Source organism: Ammospiza nelsoni, chromosome 1, assembly GCF_027579445.1.
Source record: "Ammospiza nelsoni isolate bAmmNel1 chromosome 1, bAmmNel1.pri, whole genome shotgun sequence".
Lineage (NCBI taxonomy): Eukaryota > Metazoa > Chordata > Aves > Passeriformes > Passerellidae > Ammospiza > Ammospiza nelsoni.
The window spans coordinates 117,555,768-117,575,114 of NC_080633.1; the positions used below are offsets into that span (position 1 = coordinate 117,555,768).

General features: G+C 39.9%; 1 protein-coding gene across 6 annotated transcripts in view; it reads right to left on the reverse strand.

The window, feature by feature from the left end:
- Nucleotides 1–49: 49 nt before the first annotated feature.
- The window catches only part of ASPH (aspartate beta-hydroxylase), a 111,687-nt gene continuing 92,389 nt past the window's right edge, over nt 50–19,347 (reverse strand). For 2 of the 6 annotated variants that reach the window (XM_059479957.1, XM_059480037.1), the window contains 4 exons: nt 15,889–16,024; nt 14,956–15,047; nt 10,195–10,328; nt 56–4,220 (listed from right to left, as the gene is read on the reverse strand). In XM_059479957.1, coding sequence (XP_059335940.1) covers nt 4,070–4,220; nt 10,195–10,328; nt 14,956–15,047; nt 15,889–16,024 — 513 coding nt within the window. In that variant the 3' untranslated portion in view covers nt 56–4,069. Of the gene's footprint in view, nt 4,221–10,194; nt 10,329–14,955; nt 15,048–15,888; nt 16,025–19,347 lie in introns of all 6 variants that reach the window. The other 4 variants (XM_059479870.1, XM_059479781.1, XM_059480123.1 and 1 more) reach the window with 4 other exon arrangements.

Here is a 19,347-nt window from a genome sequence, read left to right on the forward strand (position 1 = left end):
TGCAGTGACTTTATTTTTTAAAACAGTTACAATCACTGTACACACTTTAAATCTTCAATCAAATTGCCATACATTGACAATTCACTAGAACAAGCAGTTGGCAACAATATATCAAAGGTAGCAGTGTAAACCATACACAGAAAATGAGATGATAATGGGCACAAGGGTTTTTAATGTGCACTGGAACATCCACTGAATTCTCAAGTGTTAGGCTGTAGTGATGATACAGTTCAAGTGGACATGGCCAGCTCTAACAGATGGACTAACAAAATACTGCCTTTATCTACAACAACACTTTATGGCTGCACAGGGCAGGAAGGACATCCTGCCAGATTCTATCAACACACCTGGGATTTACCCCCTAGTTTTTGTACAGAATAACCTCACTCAGACTAATCTCTTACTGCAGCAACATGTCATTGACACAAAGCCTGGCCTCCATGACAGAGAGCCAGCTTTTAAGGCTGTGGATGGTCCCAGCAAGGCAACACAGGAATAAGAAAAAGAAGCAGAAGCTTGCAGGAACATTATAAAAATAAGATGACTGAGCCCATTTATCTTCAGGGTTTCTTCCATTTCCCCCCCACCCGACATCATCACCACCTATTACAGGAAACAAGGATGTCAAGGCCTGGCAGCAGCTCCTTCCCCTTCCCTGGGCTCACAGAGACTAAAAGGCATTTGGATTTGTCAAAGAGAACGTGCTTAACGCAGAAAGCAAAAACCAAATGAGACAAAAAAAGACAGACATTTGCTATTATACTGCAGCATTGAGGAAGAATTACTTTGGTTTACAATTTTTCTCTGTTAATACACTTACCCCCACTGCCATTGAATCTTTGTGATGATCTGTTACAATCACTGTTCATTAAAGTGGGTCTTGTCCTGCCCAAGAAGTGCAAATACCACTGAAATCTAGTCCTTGAGGATCAAACCTCACAAAGGATAAATGATTTACTTTCTTTAACTGTGATACGAATAAATACATATGCCTTGTATATAACTGTTTGAAGCCTGCATTTAACTGTAGACTCTTACCCAGATTCTGTTCAAGCAAGGTAACAACAGGCAGGGAGGAGCATGGTGATGAGTACATACTGTGTTACAAACTACATTGCCCTTGTCTGCCATTTCCTTCTGTAAATAAATCTAACACAAAAAAAAAAAAAAAAAAAAAAGCAAATTGCAATGAATTTCCATTGAAAAAAAAACACAAAACACTTCACTCCCTCCCTTGGCATTTCCAATGTTGAAAAGCCTTTCCAAGACAGAATATCACTTGGCAAACAGGAACACCTAAAATAATATGCCAGTAATTCACTGCAGAATTTGTGCTCTATATATTCTCCCCACATACAGAGCTAATCCAGTAACTGTACCTAACAAAATTATCCACTCTCTGCTCCCTGACAGGTGGGCATAGAATAGATTCCCGTCAGTGTTGCAGGAACACCTTGTCTTATTTGAGGCACTTAAGATTTTTAAATGGCTAATGTATCACTACACAATCTAATAAACAGTGCTGCTCTGGCACACACACATCTTGGGGACATTACTTTTATCTATTTGCCAATTTTATCTATTTGCCAATTGCAATTGGACAAGATAAAGTATGAGCCTAAAAAAGGAACAATGAAACAATCTGAAGGACGGCATGGATTTTCATAAAACAAGCTCCAAAGCTTTTACCACTCCTTTAGCATTTACTTTGAGCTACAGAAACTACAATGCAACAATAATAAAAATATTCCTAAATCATCAATTTTGTTTAAGAAGTTCTTGATCTTTTTCTTTATACACACAGTCATTATTTTAGAGAATTATCTTATAATTTGTACTGCTTGATCACTTCAAAAAGATATAAAATATAGGCTCTGACTTGACAGCTAATGGGATATTAAAAAATATTTTTACTCTTTTATCCCCCACAAAAAGTACCTTATTTTCAGTTTTGCATGATTCTCCAAATGATCTCCAAAAGCATTTTTCTATTATGTGAAACTTATAAATCTTAACAGTTTTTCATTATTATTTACTGAGAACTGTTACTTTCTGGTACATTGTGTATAGTTTCATTATTTTTGATATGGACAACACCTTAAAACCTAATTATCTTTGCTGTCTAAAAGTGACTCTTGAATAGACAGGGTTTATCAGTTTAATATTCAAAAAAAGGAAATTAAAGTGCACACTTCCAGAAACTGTTCACACTAATTTATGGTGCAGTCACCATGTGTTATATGGCATTAGAAGATTTAATGACCTAGTAAAATACAAGAATCAGAAAAGCATTCACTTTATGGGAATGCAAAGCTCTTATCTGCAGTTTGCTTCAGCAAATGTGACATTCAGGTCACGATACTCCAATGCCTCGATGTAGACTCTGCAGTAATAAACCACTGAGTACTACACAAATAAAAAGTGTTCCATGTCTTTTGGACAAGAAAGTCAAAGCTGCAGAGCATAAGCAATCTCAGTGCCTTCTTGCTTAGTGTTTGTCACTCACAACCCTCAGAAATGATGCCCAGAGCATCCTAGCACCCCTGTCCACGCCCAGCTGGCGCTGTGGCTGAGGGGAAAACAGCCAGCCACAAACATCAGCAGTGCAAGCTCTGCTCTCTCTCTCCTGTTGGTGTTCTTAGAAGTTAAAAGTGGTGGGTCCTGCACACTCCAGCTCCCATTAAACAGTACAGACCTAAAAGATCTGCCATCTGCTTAAACATCTAACTAGTTTTGTTTCTTGAAAATAGGCCTTCTTATCTATAGTAAATTCTGTATGGCAAACACAGAGTACACTGTAAACAGTACCAGGATCAGACTACTTCAGCATTTTGTCATTCATTTCAAGACAAGGAAAACGCCTTGAGGTCAATTAGAGGATCACTCTAGCACTCTGTAGGATGCTGGCAGTGGAAGTTAATACAAGATAATAACTTGAAGGTCTTTGTCTGCTCTGCGTTCCGGCAGGAAGCCAAGCTGGACCTTGTCCCTCTGCCCAAAGCACAAGAAATTCTTCATACATTTTTTTTTCTGCTGAATGATCACCCAAGGGCAGCCATGGAGGAGCCCCTGGGAGGAGGGGCCCCAGACCCTTGGTGGGTAAAGGATATCACACCAGAAGCTTTTGTAATGATATGAGAAACAGCAGCTCACCATATAATCCTAAGAATGGTCAAGTACTTCAAAATGTCAGATTTGCTCAGCATTTTCCAAAATCACATTATCAAACTGCAAGTCACCTGCTAACTAAGGGAACTATTCTGTTTTAGAAGAACAAAGCTTCACTAGGCAGCTATTATGCAAGGTTCTGTTTACATTTCCAGGAAGGCAAAAGAAGGCCACACTTGGCAAAAATTAAATTTGTTCATATATAGTGTTTTCCTTCTGCTGATAGCTAGACACACATTTGTATATATATATCACCTTTTTAAAAAATAGTGGTTAATTAAAGAAGATTTGTTCATAATTAAGCTAGAAAAATACAGTTACTCAGGTAGAAAAAGTACAAAACACATATAATCCATTCACATTATCTGCAGTGATAACATAGGGACATGTTCTATGCCTAAAGCAGCTAACATTACACCTGCATACTGATTTTCAAAGTCAGTTGTGTGCATATGTTTGCAAATATCTTACATGTTGCTTCCCAGACAGAAGGCCAGGAAGTATTCCCTAGATGTAAAATCATAAATCATGTGCATAAACATAGTCAAGCAGGTGACTGACTGACCGACTGGTTTTGTATAGAAAATACATGGCAAAGGCATGGCAAAAACATCTGCACATTCCTCAGCTTGAAAATCCAGACCTATTGGCTTTTTGGCTGGCAAAACTTGTGTTTTCAGACTTGCAGCCAGAAAAACAATACACATCAGTGCTGTATCAGTATGAAACAAAACATGGCTTCTTTCTGCTTTTAAACCGAGTCCACTCTGATTGTTGAATGTCATCCTTATCTTTTCTTACCCTTAAAATGCTTGTATACTTTGTATGCTGGATAAATTAATCCCATTTTCATACTCCAAAGGAATTAATACTCCTCTGCTCCACACATCAGAAGAAGCCCCTAAATAGCAGGAAGGGTACGTCTCTGTTGGGCTGTTAACTCAGGGTGCCACACATCCACGATGAATATCAGGCGGTAACTTTCAGCATCCTGCCATACTTCGTGTTCAAAGGAGTCATCAAAAATAAGAACTTTCCCTTCTTCCCAGTATCTGCAAAACAAAAAAGAACATACTTTAGTGTAGTACTTGAAGGGCCATGGAGCAGGTAAGCCATAGATCAGCTCTGAAGATGCCCTTTGATATATGAGAAAGATTTAAATAGAACAGATTGCATAGTCAAGATTTCACTGCCTAATCCAGAGAGACTGGAGCATGGGAGCTTTAAAGAAACCACAGAAAGATTAGTCTAATGGACCTTTATATCATTGAGGGATCCTTCCCCCACATTCTGCACAGTTATGCTCCCAAACACATTTAAACATTTATGGTGTATGTTATTTATTATACTTTTAATTACTTGAGTGAGTATAGTACTGGTGTGGTAATCCACTTTTCTTCATTTCTAATCAGATACATCAGTGATGTGCATAAGTGATGGAAACTGAGGGAATGACTAGTAACATGGTGACATGGTTCAAAAAGAAATTACTTTAAATCAATTTGCTTTTTCTAAAAATCAGAAGAACGCCTTTGGAAGGTCATGTGGTCCAAGCCTATGCTCATAGAAGGACTCACTGCAAAGTCAGGTCCAACTTTGAGGTTAGATGAAATATTAAAAAGTCCACTAGTGAAGAGCCTGAGATATCTGCGACCATGGGCACTCTACCCTCCTCTTGTGAAAACTCCCTTTTACCTAGGTAAAAGTTCCTTCACTGTCACTTGTGTTCATTGCCTCTCATTCTACAACTGCAGCTCTCTGAAAAGGGTCTGGCTCTGTCTTCCTCACAGTCACCCATTAGTAGTTAAGAGGTATCTAGGCTACTCTACAGCCTTCTGGTTTCCAGACTCCAAACCAGTTTGTCAAGTTTCTCCTCCTAATCATCTTATCCATCCTCCACTGGAGTCCCTCTAGTTTATCAAAGACTTTTTTTGTACTAAAGCCTCCCAAACTGGATACTGTACTCCAGAGGCAGTGTCTTGAATGCAGAAGAGAGAGGAAAAAATTGTACTGCTCAAAGTGTTTCCTACAAATTTACTAACTCAGTCCAGTACACAGCTAGACTTCATCAATACAAAAGAAGATTATAAGTCATGTTCAACTTGGCCCCTAGGGTCCTTAAGGCCTTTTCTGCAAAGCTGTTTTCTAGGCAGTCATCACCCAGCCACTGCAGCTGCAAGGTGTTTATCTGTTTTCAGCTGCAGGGCTTTGCTTTTGCATTTGTTGCACTTCATCACATTTCAGCTGGCAGCTTCTCCAGCCTGCTGAGACCTGGATTCATAATTTTGAAGAGAAGTTGAACACCTGATTATACACCTCCGGGTGAGACTGCATGAATACCAGTCAAGGTAACAATGGTCAAAGGAATATTCCTTCCTAAAGTCCCTCTACCATGAACACACACTCAATTTTTATAACAGGATCCCTCAGGAGCTGAAGCAATCCAAGAGGATGGATACTCTCAGAAGAAAGTAAGCACTATGAACAGTAAAAATGGTCAAGAAACAAAGGTGTTGCCATCAACGATGGAAATGCACTGCTTAAGCTCATTCAGCTGTATTCATTTCCAGGGAAAACAATTTTCTTTTTCAAAAACAGGGTGAAAACTAGGTTCATACTTCCAATTCATCTCCATATTTATAATTCAGCAAAAGGAAAAAGTAAGCATCAAAATTTATGGGGTTGTGCTGTAATGTTCGGAAAAGAAATTGAAATAGGATCAATTGAAATAATCAGCTAAACATAATTTAAACAAGAGCAGAGAAACCAGAGAGCATAACATAGTAAAAAAATTTCACACTTGCATATGCCTTAAAGGCCCAGATAAACAGCCTTTTGCAGGTTTTAGATATGAACATGTGGGGTTTTTTGCTACCACATCAGTTATCTGTTGTATGTCACACAGACCCTGAGTTACTGGTGCTGCACTAAAGTTACATTTGTTTTAATAAAGTCCATGGGAGTAAACCACTTGCAATGCTATAATGTGGTAAAAAAAATCAAGCAGACTTTGGACTGTATAATTAGTTTGGTTTTTTGGGGTTGGTTTATTTTTTGGGGTTTTCTTGGGGGGGGTTGGTTTTGGGTGGGTTTGAGTAGGTTTTTTTTGGGAGGTGGCGCCAGGGGTGTTTGGTGGGGAGGGTTGGGGGATTTGGCTTTGCTTCGTTTGGAGCAATTGAGATCTAGTGTTGTTTTTCTTGTTGGGGGAGTAGCTGGGTTTTCCCTTGGTTTAGGGGGTTTTTGAGTTTCTTTTTTTTGCTTCTATTTTTTTTTTTTTTTTTTTTTTTAATTAAATCAAGCCTGAAAAGAACTGCTCTAAATAGCCTGAAAGTGCGAACGTGCAACTGAGTTAAGGACAATAAAAACCCAGGCACCCAGATGAAGTAGCTCCAGAGGTTAAAACCCAGGATCGATAATTTGCATCATAATAGGATCGGCTGTTTTGCACAACAAAGAAAAAGTCATAAAGCTGACGGGACTATTAGCCCCTTTTGAAAAGGCTACAAACCCCACCATTAGCATGCAAATAAATATTTTCTAGAAGCCTGATGGTGTGAGAAACACTTCTCAGTGGTAACACAGGGACCATATTGTTCCAGTCTGGTGCTGAGCCACTTTGGGGTAGTTTCCAGATAATTCTCCATATCAGCTCTAGTGTCACCTGTTAAAGGTGAGATCTCAGACTGGCTTCTGCACAACGGCTCTATCTTCACTTTCATTTCAAGATAAGGTTACCTTCCTTGATAGAGATGCTGGATTATGATAACTAGATATTATTTACCTACCACTTTTGTGCATTATGCCCTGCACTTTACAGAGCTGGGACTTCAAAATGGCCAAGTGACCTAAAATCATTGATGCTATACAGAACAAGAAACATAGAATCATAATAGTTTGGGTTGAAAGAATCTTTAAAGGCAAAACCTACAATGAGCAGTGACATCTTCAACTCCATCAGGCTGCTCAAAGCCCTGTCCAGCCCTGTCTTGAATGTTTCTATGGATGGAACATCTACAATTCCCGTGGGTGACCTGTTCCAGTGTCTCACCACCATCTCTATAAAACACTCCTCCCTTATATATAATCTAAACTGACCCTCTGTTAGTTGAAAAGCATTACCTCTTGTCCTGTTGCTACCTATCTGATACAAACTGTCCCAATCTTTCCTAAAAGCTCCCTTCAACTTAAAGGCTATCATGAGGTCACTCTGGAACCTTTTGTTCTCAAAGACAAACAACCCCAGCTCTCTCAGCCTTTCCTCATAGCAGAGGTGCTTCAGCCCTCTGACCATCTTTGAGGCCCTCAACTGCAAGACACACCAACTCCAAACAGCTGCAAAAAGCTCTTCTGCAAATGGAGTAAAACACAGCACTAGACAGTGCTGATTTGCCTGTCCATCAAATGATGAGCTGCATTGTAACCCTCTAAACAACCATGCTGGGTGGTGTTGGAACCCAGGAAATTCCTCTGGCTGCCCTGAAGGACTCGAGACCCCGGCAGGGGGCTTGGAGACCTTGGCATGGATTCAAAAACACCTGTGCCTTTGATTTTAGCCCTTGGGAAAAACAATTACCAACTTTGTATGAAGATGTACAAGCCACAAGAGTTTGGGTAGAATGTTAGTGAGTTTATCACAGGGTGAAATGTAGAATTTTGGGGTTTTAGAATGGGGGGCTCAGGAGGCTAACACCACCTCTGAAGGCAGTCAGTGTGCCGTGAACCGACCTGTCAGACAGACCTCGGAGGGTCAGAGAAAGAATGTTATAGACAAAAGATAATAAATAACCTTGAGAACGAGAACAGAAGAATCTTGACTCCGTCTTCGGCTGCTGGGCTGGGAAAAAGAGACTTTCTAACACATCTCAGGGTCATCATGACCACAGAGACCCCCGAGAGGCTGGCACAGAGGTAACCAAGCACAAAATTCTCATTGTTTCTGTTCTCTCTCTCATGCAGACACCAGCAGCACAGGAGGCCAGAAAAGCCATGATGCTAATCTTCCTCTCCCGGCCAGCTCTCCTATTGGAAACCACCAGTTTACCACTGCTCTGAAGCACCACGGGGAAAGGAAGGGAAATTTCTGAGGCTAAGTCTTCCTCCTGGCACCATTCCCTCTGCCAGTAGTTCACACACCCCCTCTGCCAGAGGGGAAGGATATGTAAAAGCCCTTTCACTGCCAGCAGCAAACACACTGTGAGTGCTTCCAGGGAAAATCTCGCCCTTGTTTCTGAGTGTACAGCTCTTGCTGTAAGCAACTGATCTTAACACATTTCAGCAGAAGTTGGAGTCAGCTCTTAAGTGCTTTGTGTGTGAAATGAATATGTCTGATGCATAAGACTGACCCAGGTTCTGGAATCTGCACACTGAGATGCTCTATGTTTTGTCTGCAGCAACAGGCATTTTTCTGCTCTTGACTTTGAGGGAGTGTTGCTACCAAGGAGGTTGTTAAGTTCATTCTCCACAGGATTATCCCTTCTGTCCAGGTTAAGACAAAGAAGGGTTCCAGCTCTATAACAGGTGGTGAGCTGTGGACACCTGCTCTCTTGGCAGCAGAGCAAAACCACTATTTTGTTCTCACTAGCTACTAAACAGCCATGCAATGGTAATGCCATGCAGTCACCACCAATCTGAACTCACAATAATGTCTTAAAGTGAAAAGACTCCATGCTTCTGTATCAGTCCTCTAGGGCAATTAGCTACCTCTCCCTCCACCCAACTTGTTTTGGATATTGGCTTGGAATGCTGGAAAAAAAAAAAGTCTGTCATTTTCTAGATGTAGGCAGTGTAGGTTGTAACACTGATTATAAGCTACATGTTGGCAGGAGAGTATAGCAACAACACTTTTTATTATTAACAGCTGGATACTTCTAGCCTCAAAAATTCCAAAGATTTCCGGTTGTGGTTGTTTTCAAATGTTATTAAAAAAAACCCTCCTTTGCTATGTATTGCAGTCATGCAGACAGGAGTAGCATTTCCTTTCTCAATATCAAATTAATTCTATTTCTACCATTAATTATATTATTACATTGAAAAGAATTCAAAATTAGCACTTGCTGCCCTCAGAAGCTGCAGAATATTTCAAAATATGTGTACAGATATTAAACTATTAAATTAATTAATATATTAATCAAAATATATGTAGAGATATTAATACTTCTCTTAAGTCCAGTAAATTTAGCCTGCAAGCAATAAGCAATATAGTTAACACACATTTTTCTTTCTGTGCTTAATAATATAATACAAAAAACTTAGCATTTTCCCATCTTTCTAAGGGGAGTATATGCCCTGATTGTAAATGTATAAGCTATTGCATTTAATTTCATTTGGACTGAGCAAACACAGATAAAACTGACTTGAAATTCAGTACAATTTTTCCCTCATGGGTAAGAAACTTCCCTTAAAGCACACTTTAAAATAAAATTGCCACCTGAGTAATTCATTGGGCCTAAAACTTCATAGATGTCTTCATCCTGAGATCAACTTCAAGTGGAATATTTCAAATTAAGTATAATAAATAATACAAGCTGAAAAGAAGGCTTCTTCTGGAGGTACCATGGTATTTTGGCACAGCAGTGAAAAGGTAGGTATAACTTAGTCAGCTTCTGCCAAAGCAGCAACAAATTCTACATCTCTCCAAAGTCAAAATAAATACAGGAGCTCTGCTGGCAGCAACATTAGGCTGTCATTGTAAAAGCAAACAGAGACCCCATAGACCAAACCCACTGTTATTTCCATGCCATAGCAGAGAAGAGCAGGTTTGTCTCAAAAGGTTCTCCTGGCACTGTTTCAGAACTGATATTTATAAGTTTGTACCATGGATCAGAGTGCAAACTGCCTGTTTAATGAAATATATTACACATCCTGGTCATCAAAACAACCCCTTTTTTTTCTTTTTTTAACTACATGCGGTCCCATCCCTTCTTCAGCCTTGAGGAAAGTGGGGAAAAAAACCCCAAAACAAGCAAGCAAGCAAGCAACTCCCTTCCTCCCAAAACATTAAAAAGAACCCCAATATTGGAGCCATACCTGTTCTCCTGGGCACAGCGTATTCTGCATCCTTCCTTAGGAATCACCAAGCCCAAATGCATCCTCAGCCGACAATTGGTGGGCCCTGTGTGGGGCCAGACATGAGTCCCTGGGTGCATGATAGAATATTTGATCTGCAAGAAGAGAAAGGCACATTTTTTAACACATTCTACTTCACAACTATGCTACAGGGAGTCAGGACTTCATTTAGTCTCATCCTTGGTGATGGGTGAAAAGTATAATGCCATCTTTTGTTTGAGTTTCAGCAGCAATTCTGTGTCATCCTAAAGGCATTTAATACTACAAAACATATGTCTTGTGGTGTGTGTGTGTGAAACCAGGGGTGTATTTGTGAGTGAAAGTACACTGTTTTAATTTTACTTAAAGTAACCAGTATTCATACTTCAGGCTGAAAATATCTTCTGCCTACAGTCAGAAAAAATACCTTCTTTCCTATGGCAAGATTTAAAAGGATGGACAATAGGAGACACAAATCTGTGTTCATCAGACTGGCCAGCCCCTCTCAGATGACATGTCTGTGGAGGTCACTGTCAGCCTCGGCTGTAGCAATCATGAGAAAGTGGAGCTCAAGATCATGAGTGGATGGAGAAAGTAAAAAAACAGAATTACTATCCACAGCTTCAGGAGAGCAGATTTGGTCTTGCTCAGGGATCTGCTGGGAAAAATCCCATGAGAGAAGAGGAGTCTAGGAGACATGGTTGATTTTTAAGTAGCACCTTGTCCAAACTCAATAATTCCTATGTGCAGGAAGCAAGGCAACCAGAAAAAAAAGAAACACGAAAAGGAAGCAAACAGGAGGTGGAAGCAGGGTCAGGCCACGCAGAAGACTGTAGAGATACTCTCTGCATGGGCAGGGATGAGGTTGGGAAAGTCAAAGCTCTCCTGGTGCTGAATCTGGAGATAGAACTGAAGGGTAACAGGAGAGATTCCTACAAATATCTCAGCAATAAAAGGAAATCTAGGAAAAACATGCCCACCTACTAAACATGACAGAATATCTGATGACAAAGGACATGGAAAAGGCTGAGGCACTACACGTCTTCTTTGCCTCAATCTTTGCTGGTCTGACTTTCAGGAGCGCCAGGCACCTGAGACCAGTGAAATAGACTGGAGCACTGATGATTGATCTTCTGTGGATCAGGTTAGGGAACATTTAAACAAACCAAACAACCTGGTTCATGGGTCCTGATGGGATCCATCCATGAGGCCTGAGGGAAATGGATGATGTGAATCCATACATAATCCAGGCAGTCTTTGAAAGGTCACTGCCACCAGCAGACGTCCCCTGGTAGAAAGGAAACGTTGCTATCTTCAAGAAGGACAAGTAGGATGGTCTGAGGATGTACTGTCTAGTCAGCCTCACCTCAACCCTTGGAAAGGTGATGGAGCAAGAAATCCTGGAAACAATTTTCAAACACATGAAGGAAAAGAATACCTGGGTGTAGCCAGTATGGGTTTATGAAGGGGATTCTGTACTTTACCAGCTTTCTGTGGTGAGGTTTCTAGCTTGGTGGATATTGTTTATCTCAACGTTAAGTCTGCCATAAACATCCTAATCAACAGGGTGAGGAAATAGAATCTAGATAAGTTCCCAGTGAAGAGGATTGAAAGCTGGCATTTAAGCCAGGCTCAACAAGTTATGATCAGAGGCACAAAGTCCAGCTGAAGGCCACTCATCAGAGGTGCATCCCAGGCTCAGTACTGGGTCCAGCACTGCTTAAGAGCTTCACAGTGACTCAGAAGATAGGACAGAATGCATCCCCCTCAGCAAGTTTGCAGATGATAGAAAATTGAATAGGAATGGCCAATACACTACTTTTTTTTTTTCTTTCCCGCCTTTCATAAGGACCTTGGCAGGATGGAGAAAGCAGGAAACACCTAATCTTAAAATATTTGACAAAAGGCAGCATAAAATTCTGCCCTAGGGAGGCATGCACCAATACAGGCTGATGGACAAGTGTCTGGAAAGCAACTTTCTAGAAAGAGACTTTGGGGTCCTCACAGAGGGGCCCTCAAAGGGTCCTCACAGTGCCCAAATTAAGCAGGAGCCAGCATTGCAGCAAAGCCACCAACAGCTTCCAGGGCTGCATTATGGAGAGCTCTGGCAGCCCACTGAAGGGGGTTATCCTTCCCCTAAGAGTTCATGAGATGTCTTAAATGTTGGACCCAGTTCTGTGCAACCTACTGTGAGAGAGACTGGAGCAGGTGAAGGGTATAAAGGGGATTAAGGGATGGGAGGAGCTAACATACAAGGGGAAGCTGAGGTATTTGGGACTGCTCAGCCTGGAGAACATAAGGTTCAAGGAAGGATCTTATCAATGCATTTAAATACCTGATGAGAGGAGTGAAGAAGGCAGAGGCAGGCTCTTCTCAAAGGCATCCAGGGAAAGGCAAAGAGGCAATGGACACAGGTTGAAACACAGCAAATGCCATTTAAGCATAAGGAAACACTTTTTTTTACTGAAAACAGGAACAGAGAGGCTGTAGAGTCTCTATCCTCAGAGGCATTCAAAACATGGCTGGACACAGCAACCTGCTCTAATTCATCATACTTTAAGCAAGGGTAATCTCCACATTTCCCTTCTCACCTTGACCTTTCTGACTAATTCTACAACAACTCAGGGTACAGGAAGCATGAATAATGCATGACAGGGATGAGAAGTACGTTTTCAACTGAGAAATCTGCACATTTGGCTGGAACAGAGTAGTTTTGATAAATGTTACAGATTAAGGTGTTGCATGCTCTTCAACTGTTAACAGAACCAGCAGAAGACAGCGTGTGCCTCTTGTCTGAGCTTTTTTTGTGCCTCTAAGCTGAGGTTTCAGCTTACTGGCAGTTTCTTATGACAGCAAGTGATGAGCTCCAGTGGCTGTGCTGAACACAGATCCTCCCACACAACTCTGCTACACTGTGATGTGTTAGACCCTGACACAATGCAGACAAGTGGTGATGCAGGATGCTTACTAATATCTGAGCTAAACAATTCTGTAATGCCAATATGCCAGCACTGAACATTGATTGCTGTCATGTACATGATCTGCCCATGCAGATCAGTCTGGGTATGTCTGTGAATTATATCTGCCTGCTGTGCTCAAGTGCTAGAGGTAAATTGTTCTAAACTACCAATGAGTTCTACTATGGCTGCAATGTAAGAAATGTCCAGAATTAAAACTAGCTGTGATACTTTTAGTTTACTGCTATTTTTAAGAAGAATGTTACAATTTTGATCACCTCCTATTGTTCTATACAGTGTCTCAGCAGCACTGAGCAGGTAGTTGATTATTTTAGATTCCATTTATCTTTGTCACTACATGAGGTGACCAAAGCACCCAAATAGTCTATTCACCACAGAATTCTTTATTTCCTGATAGTGTTTGCTCCCATAGCTTAGTGGTGCTTCTGTATGTGACTAGGGATCAGCAGGCATTTTAAGTTTATTTTAGCAGTCATCTAACATCTCAGTCATGGCTAGCATAAAACAAAAATTGCCCTAGGCATCTCATAATAGTGGATGTAAAACTTTGGACTTCAAGAGCACAACTTTTCAGATTATTTTACATTTATATGTTCAAAATATGTGACTACAGTTACAGGTTTAAATAAGCAACATTTCTGCAAACCATATTGTGGTGATAACTATAGAGCACCAAGAAATTATGAACAAAACAGTAGCTCTCCAAGAGAATCTGCTCTCAGGGAGGGATCCACTTTGGCTCTGGATGTGACTGAGAGCAATTTTATTGTAGCCACATTGAGTGTGATGACTTCTAATCAGTTATATTCACTATAACCTGGCTTTGCAACCAATTCATGGAACAACAGCTTTGTTCATTACCACAGCAGTAACCACCCAGTGCAGTTCTGCACATCAAAAGCAAGGGACTGGTCAAAAAGATGAATACATGCACTCAAGGGTCTGAAACAGGGCTAAATTAGCACTGGGCTTTTCAACTTTTGCATCCTTATTTTACCATGTGAAGGATATTCTCACATAGTTATTGTAGACAAAATATAATAACTTGGAAAAAAATGAAAACTTATGTCCTACACAACCAATGCATGTGCATTGACCTATACAGGTCTACTGCATGATCAAGTGAGGTTTACTGATAGCTGAATAGTCATTGTAGGCACGTGAAACAAATGTTGTTGGCACCCACACTCATGGATGTACAATTTCTTTCCTTCACCTTCAGGAAAGAAGCATGTGGCAGCATTATTTGGCTTCCACAAGGTGATTCTTCCTCTGTCTAATGCAGCCAGGCTGGGGTGGACAAGTGAAGTTTATCACAGTGAGAATCTGGCTCACTAAATTAGTCATGTGAAGTTAGGTTCAGATCAGAAAATAAAGCTCAGGTTAGAAAGGACCTCATCCAACCTCCTGCTCGAAGGAGGTTAGGCTATGGGTCAGATCAGGTCACTTCAGGCTGAGGTTTAGTAAGGCTTTACTTATTGGTTGACCCATGGCAAATAACTACTTATCTACCATGAGCTCCCAGGAAACAAAAGGTAAAATGGCTCAACTAAGAAGTCCACAGAAAGGCTTCAGCTAACATATTTCACCTGGTATTTGCTGACAGTTAAATAGGGGCATATTTTTATTGTTAAGTTTATCGTGTGCTTGAGGCATCATTAAATATATAAAAATTGTGCATTCCTCTATACATGTCCCTCTATTCCCCAAAATCACCTGCTCCCAGCATTATGAATTTGCAAAAATGAAGAAGTTTGCCAGGTACCTGCCCTCTTCTGCAGCCAGTAGCTTCTGGGAATCTTTCCAATAAAGCACAGGTTTTCGGAACACTTTTACAAGCATTCTCATTTTTTCTTCCTAGTGAAAATAATGGATAGAGCATTGGTAAGAGCAATGAATGAACCTTTCCATTTTCTGCTTTTCAGAAGAGCAACAAAGCTGCCAAAGACCTGACACTGAGAGACAGGTAAATATTACTGTTCTCATTTTAGGACCGTGCAACCTAAGTACCTCCATGCTGTAATAGCAGCCTACACATTTTACTTTTACATTATTTGTGAACAGCAGGCTTTCTTCCGTTTAAAAAGTGTTATTTTAAATGTATAATCACTAATGTGGATGCATAGGAGAAAAAAGATTTAAAATGCCCCCAGTACCGTAAAATTTCAACACCAGATTATATTTTGATATAAATTTGCCTTTAGTATTTTATTTTAAAGTACTCTTTCATATGTGGAGTTTTATAAGAATTTAAGGTCATTCCAAGAGTTGAGCCTCCCAATGCAGAGTGCAGGGGCAGGGCAGCAGGCTCATTAAAGCCATATTCTTTTGCTCACACCATTTCTGAATGACAGAGCTCCCCTAGCTGGCAACCCAGAACTGAGGATGTGCCTTCTCCCAGGTCCCCATCTTCCCTCAGGCTTACCCTGTACTATGCATTATGCCACAAGAGGAGTGCACTCATTGAACAGTTACCATACTCAAGGGACCCTCAGAGGTATTTGGAGACAACATGGTTTAGAGTGAAGAACTCCTGCTCATTGTCACAGGGATCCCAAACACTGTTTTATCAATTCCCTTCCTCCGTATACTGATTAGAAAAACAGTTTTAGAAAAAGCTGTATTGATAGTCCTTACTAAACTATGTGAATCTGAGATCATGAAATTGAGGAAAGACAAGAAATACAGACTGCTTTACCTTGTTGCCATAAGGTAAACTGGCTCCAGTCTCCTTTCTCCCGTAGGTTCTCATCTTCAGGCAGGAAGAGGCTTCGTTTTTTATCCATCACAGCAAGACCCTCATCCCGAATGAGCTTCCAGTTTTTCTCTAAGGACTGTTGTGAGAGACATGTTACTGCACTGAGAAATTACTGTGTTTGGCTTTAGTATAATTTTTAGTTTTTCCTGCCATTATTAGCTTTATTTATATATTTAAAAGCAATAAAAGAAAGCATTTGGCGTTATTATCAAGTTGCTTTAAATTCTCTTCCCTTCTGACATGTTAAGGCAGGAAAAATAACTTTCACTTTGAAATCTTCAGATTCAATTACATTGGGATTGTAAGATTTCAACAATAGCCAGCCTCTTTGCAGACCAGGCCTCACTTTGACTTGCTTTTTGATGAGCCTAAGGGCTCTTTAAGTAATCATTTTGTATTGCAAGCTAAATGTATTGATCTTCCTAAATTATGTGCATGTGACCTGGAATCATTCCTGCAACTGGAAAACCACATACATAACCTGGAACTCCAGGTGTTGGCACAATATTACAGGCCAAAGAGGCCAAATTAAAACATACCACTTGAGTTGAAGTTTATGACTGAAACTTTCAAAAAGGCTTGTGCTGAGATTCACTTGCATGTGTTGATGCTGTTGCAAAAGTCACATACAACTTGAAATGCCAGGTGATCATTTATGGACACAATGATTGAGAATGTGTGAGCTGCCTGATACTTCATACATACAAACCCACAAAATAGCAGAATTAAAATTTCTGTTCTCTTCTGCCTTGGGACATTATATTTGGAGAAATCAGATAGCTTAGAAAACCTTTTATTCTACCAATAATAAGTAATTTTAATGTTATAGCACTATAAATGGAAAACCCACAGTATAACAATGGGTCTGGATAAAAGTAACTTCAATTTCCCAGCAGCTTACTTTTCTCACTAAACCTTATTTTGGGTGAATAGTTTTCATTATTCCTTTGTGCTCTTGAACAATGCATTTCTGTAAGACATTTTCAATCCATTTCACACTGAAATAACCTATGGTATGTTCCCACACTACCTCCTTATATGATGAATAGAAGGTGATATAGCTAGGTGATATAAGTGCCCCCTTTATTAGCCATCCTCATGTAAAATAAACAGTTGCATTTTCCACTTGAGGTCTTTTTACTTAAAGGAAAAGTTGCTCTGACAAAATTGGTTTGTATTGCTATATCATAAAAGGCTCAACAAAGCAAACTTTGCCTAGAACACGTCTATAATACAGCTACTTTCTCCCACTAGAGCAATTTTAGCTAGGCTAAAATGTATGAAAATATGGATTTCACTTCTGTTATTACAGTAATCTCTATCATAACAAATTGTTTTTTTCTCTCGCTTATCAAAAAATGGGGAAGAATGCTTATTTTTCCTAGTGTATTCACATTATTCTCCCTCATTGATGGTTTCTATAACACTCATTTAACAGCTGGCATTAAGTAAAATTGCAAAGACTTGTTTGAATATCTTTGGAAAACTGACTTTTCCAAATAGTGTAGGGTACAGAAAAAGATCGAAAATTTCCACCTAATCAGAGATGTATATGAGAACAGTGCTGCTACTTATTCAGCACTGCCCTATCTACAAAAGGAAATGCCAGCTTGAGTACCTGGTTTGGCACTGGCTGGAGAAGAGAAAGATGAAAATAACCTACACTCACACCAGCCCCAATTTAAAGTGATATAGAGCAACAAAACTGGAAAACTTTCAAAGACATTCCAAGTTCTTCTGTGCTTCCTCAAACTCCTCCTACTTCCTCAGCTGAAAAAAGGTAAGAGGGAGCATTCATCCATGCAGACAAGATGACACATGAAGAGCACTGGTGGTCCAAGGCATTGTAGGCAACAGCTGCTCTGTCCCCTCTACTGTCCCTCAAGTGCCACAGGTTGAAGGCTAACCTATAAAGGTGACTGTTTGTCCTTGTGTTTAAAGGCTCCCTCCCCAACATGTTAGATACAAATTTATTTGAATACCCCCCATCAATTTAGAGCTAAATCCTCAGTGGTTTTAGACATAAATTGCTCAGATATCAATAGGGTTTCTGTCCTGAAAACACAGACCCCCATCTGTAAAACACACTGACAGTTCTTCATATTGACCAACAGAAAACTCCTGGGAGAAATAAAGTGGGGAGTTCAAACACCATGCAGCCTCTCAGGGATATCTTGAACAGTAAGAACACAAAAAACATTCAAACATGTTTAAGTCCAGGACTTGGACTTACAGCTCCTGATCTAAGAATTGGTATCTGCAGGAAAAAAAGTTAAATGTACTTATGCCTCCATGATATGAAAGGATTCAAGCTCCAGGTTAGAGCAAAAAATTATTATTAAATTTGATGCAGTATCCTGATTACAGCTGAAAAATCAGGAGGCAACAAGCACTGGGAGCATATGTACTTGTTTGCTAGCAGCTGATTCCCATAAACCTTCATATGGCTTTTTAAACACAGTTTCTAATAACAATTGAAGTTTACAGTTGCTGTACATCTGGCAATAATGTAGATTTTATTTAAATAGGGATTGTTTAATATGGGAGGTTTTTATATGAGACTATTACATTGAAAGTATCCTTACTCTGTCAAACCCTTTCAAAGTGTGGTTATAAATGACACAGGAAGAGATTAAGAGGTGGCTACCCCTCATGTGAGGCATAACTACTGACCACACATCCATTTTAATTCACTGAACTATAAAATAAAATCGTGGTGAAGAGTTTAATGTACTTCACTTTGTTATGGAACAGAATAGGAAAGCATTCACAATCAGTTACCACATCTCCACTGGGTAACGCTGATAACCTCCAAGCAAGGGGGGCAGTGTTTTAAACTGTTCAAAATAGATTCCTTGCACCCATCCAATCACCCACAGAGCTCCAACATCAGCACTTGTATGCATCATCTTTGCTCTTTTCAACACAAGGCTCCCCTTAAAGCATCCAACCACACTTTAAGTACACATTTCAATTAAATTTCTCCCTTGCCTATGAATGTTTAGCTATTATTACCAAAACCATTAAGGCCCAGCTGTCAGCCTATGGAAAACTATAAAGATATGCTCTGTTGCCAATACTTTCACTGTCTTTCTGCACTTTTCTTGATGCACTTGAAAGTTTATATAATAAAATCTAAGCCATCAGAGAAAAGCAAAATACAAGATCTACTTTAATCCATCAGTAAATTGTAGTAAATTATTGGCAAAGCATTGTCTGGGTCCTTTCCAAATGTCAAAGGACACAACATGCAGAAAGGACAAAATTAATTAAGTCATTGCCTACATATTAATTTCAGACCAGTGGAAAGTCTCTAGGATCCAACATCATTGTATCTCTTTTATTATTTTTTTAATGAGCACCAGAATAGAATAATGCTATAAATGAGGTTCTACAGAA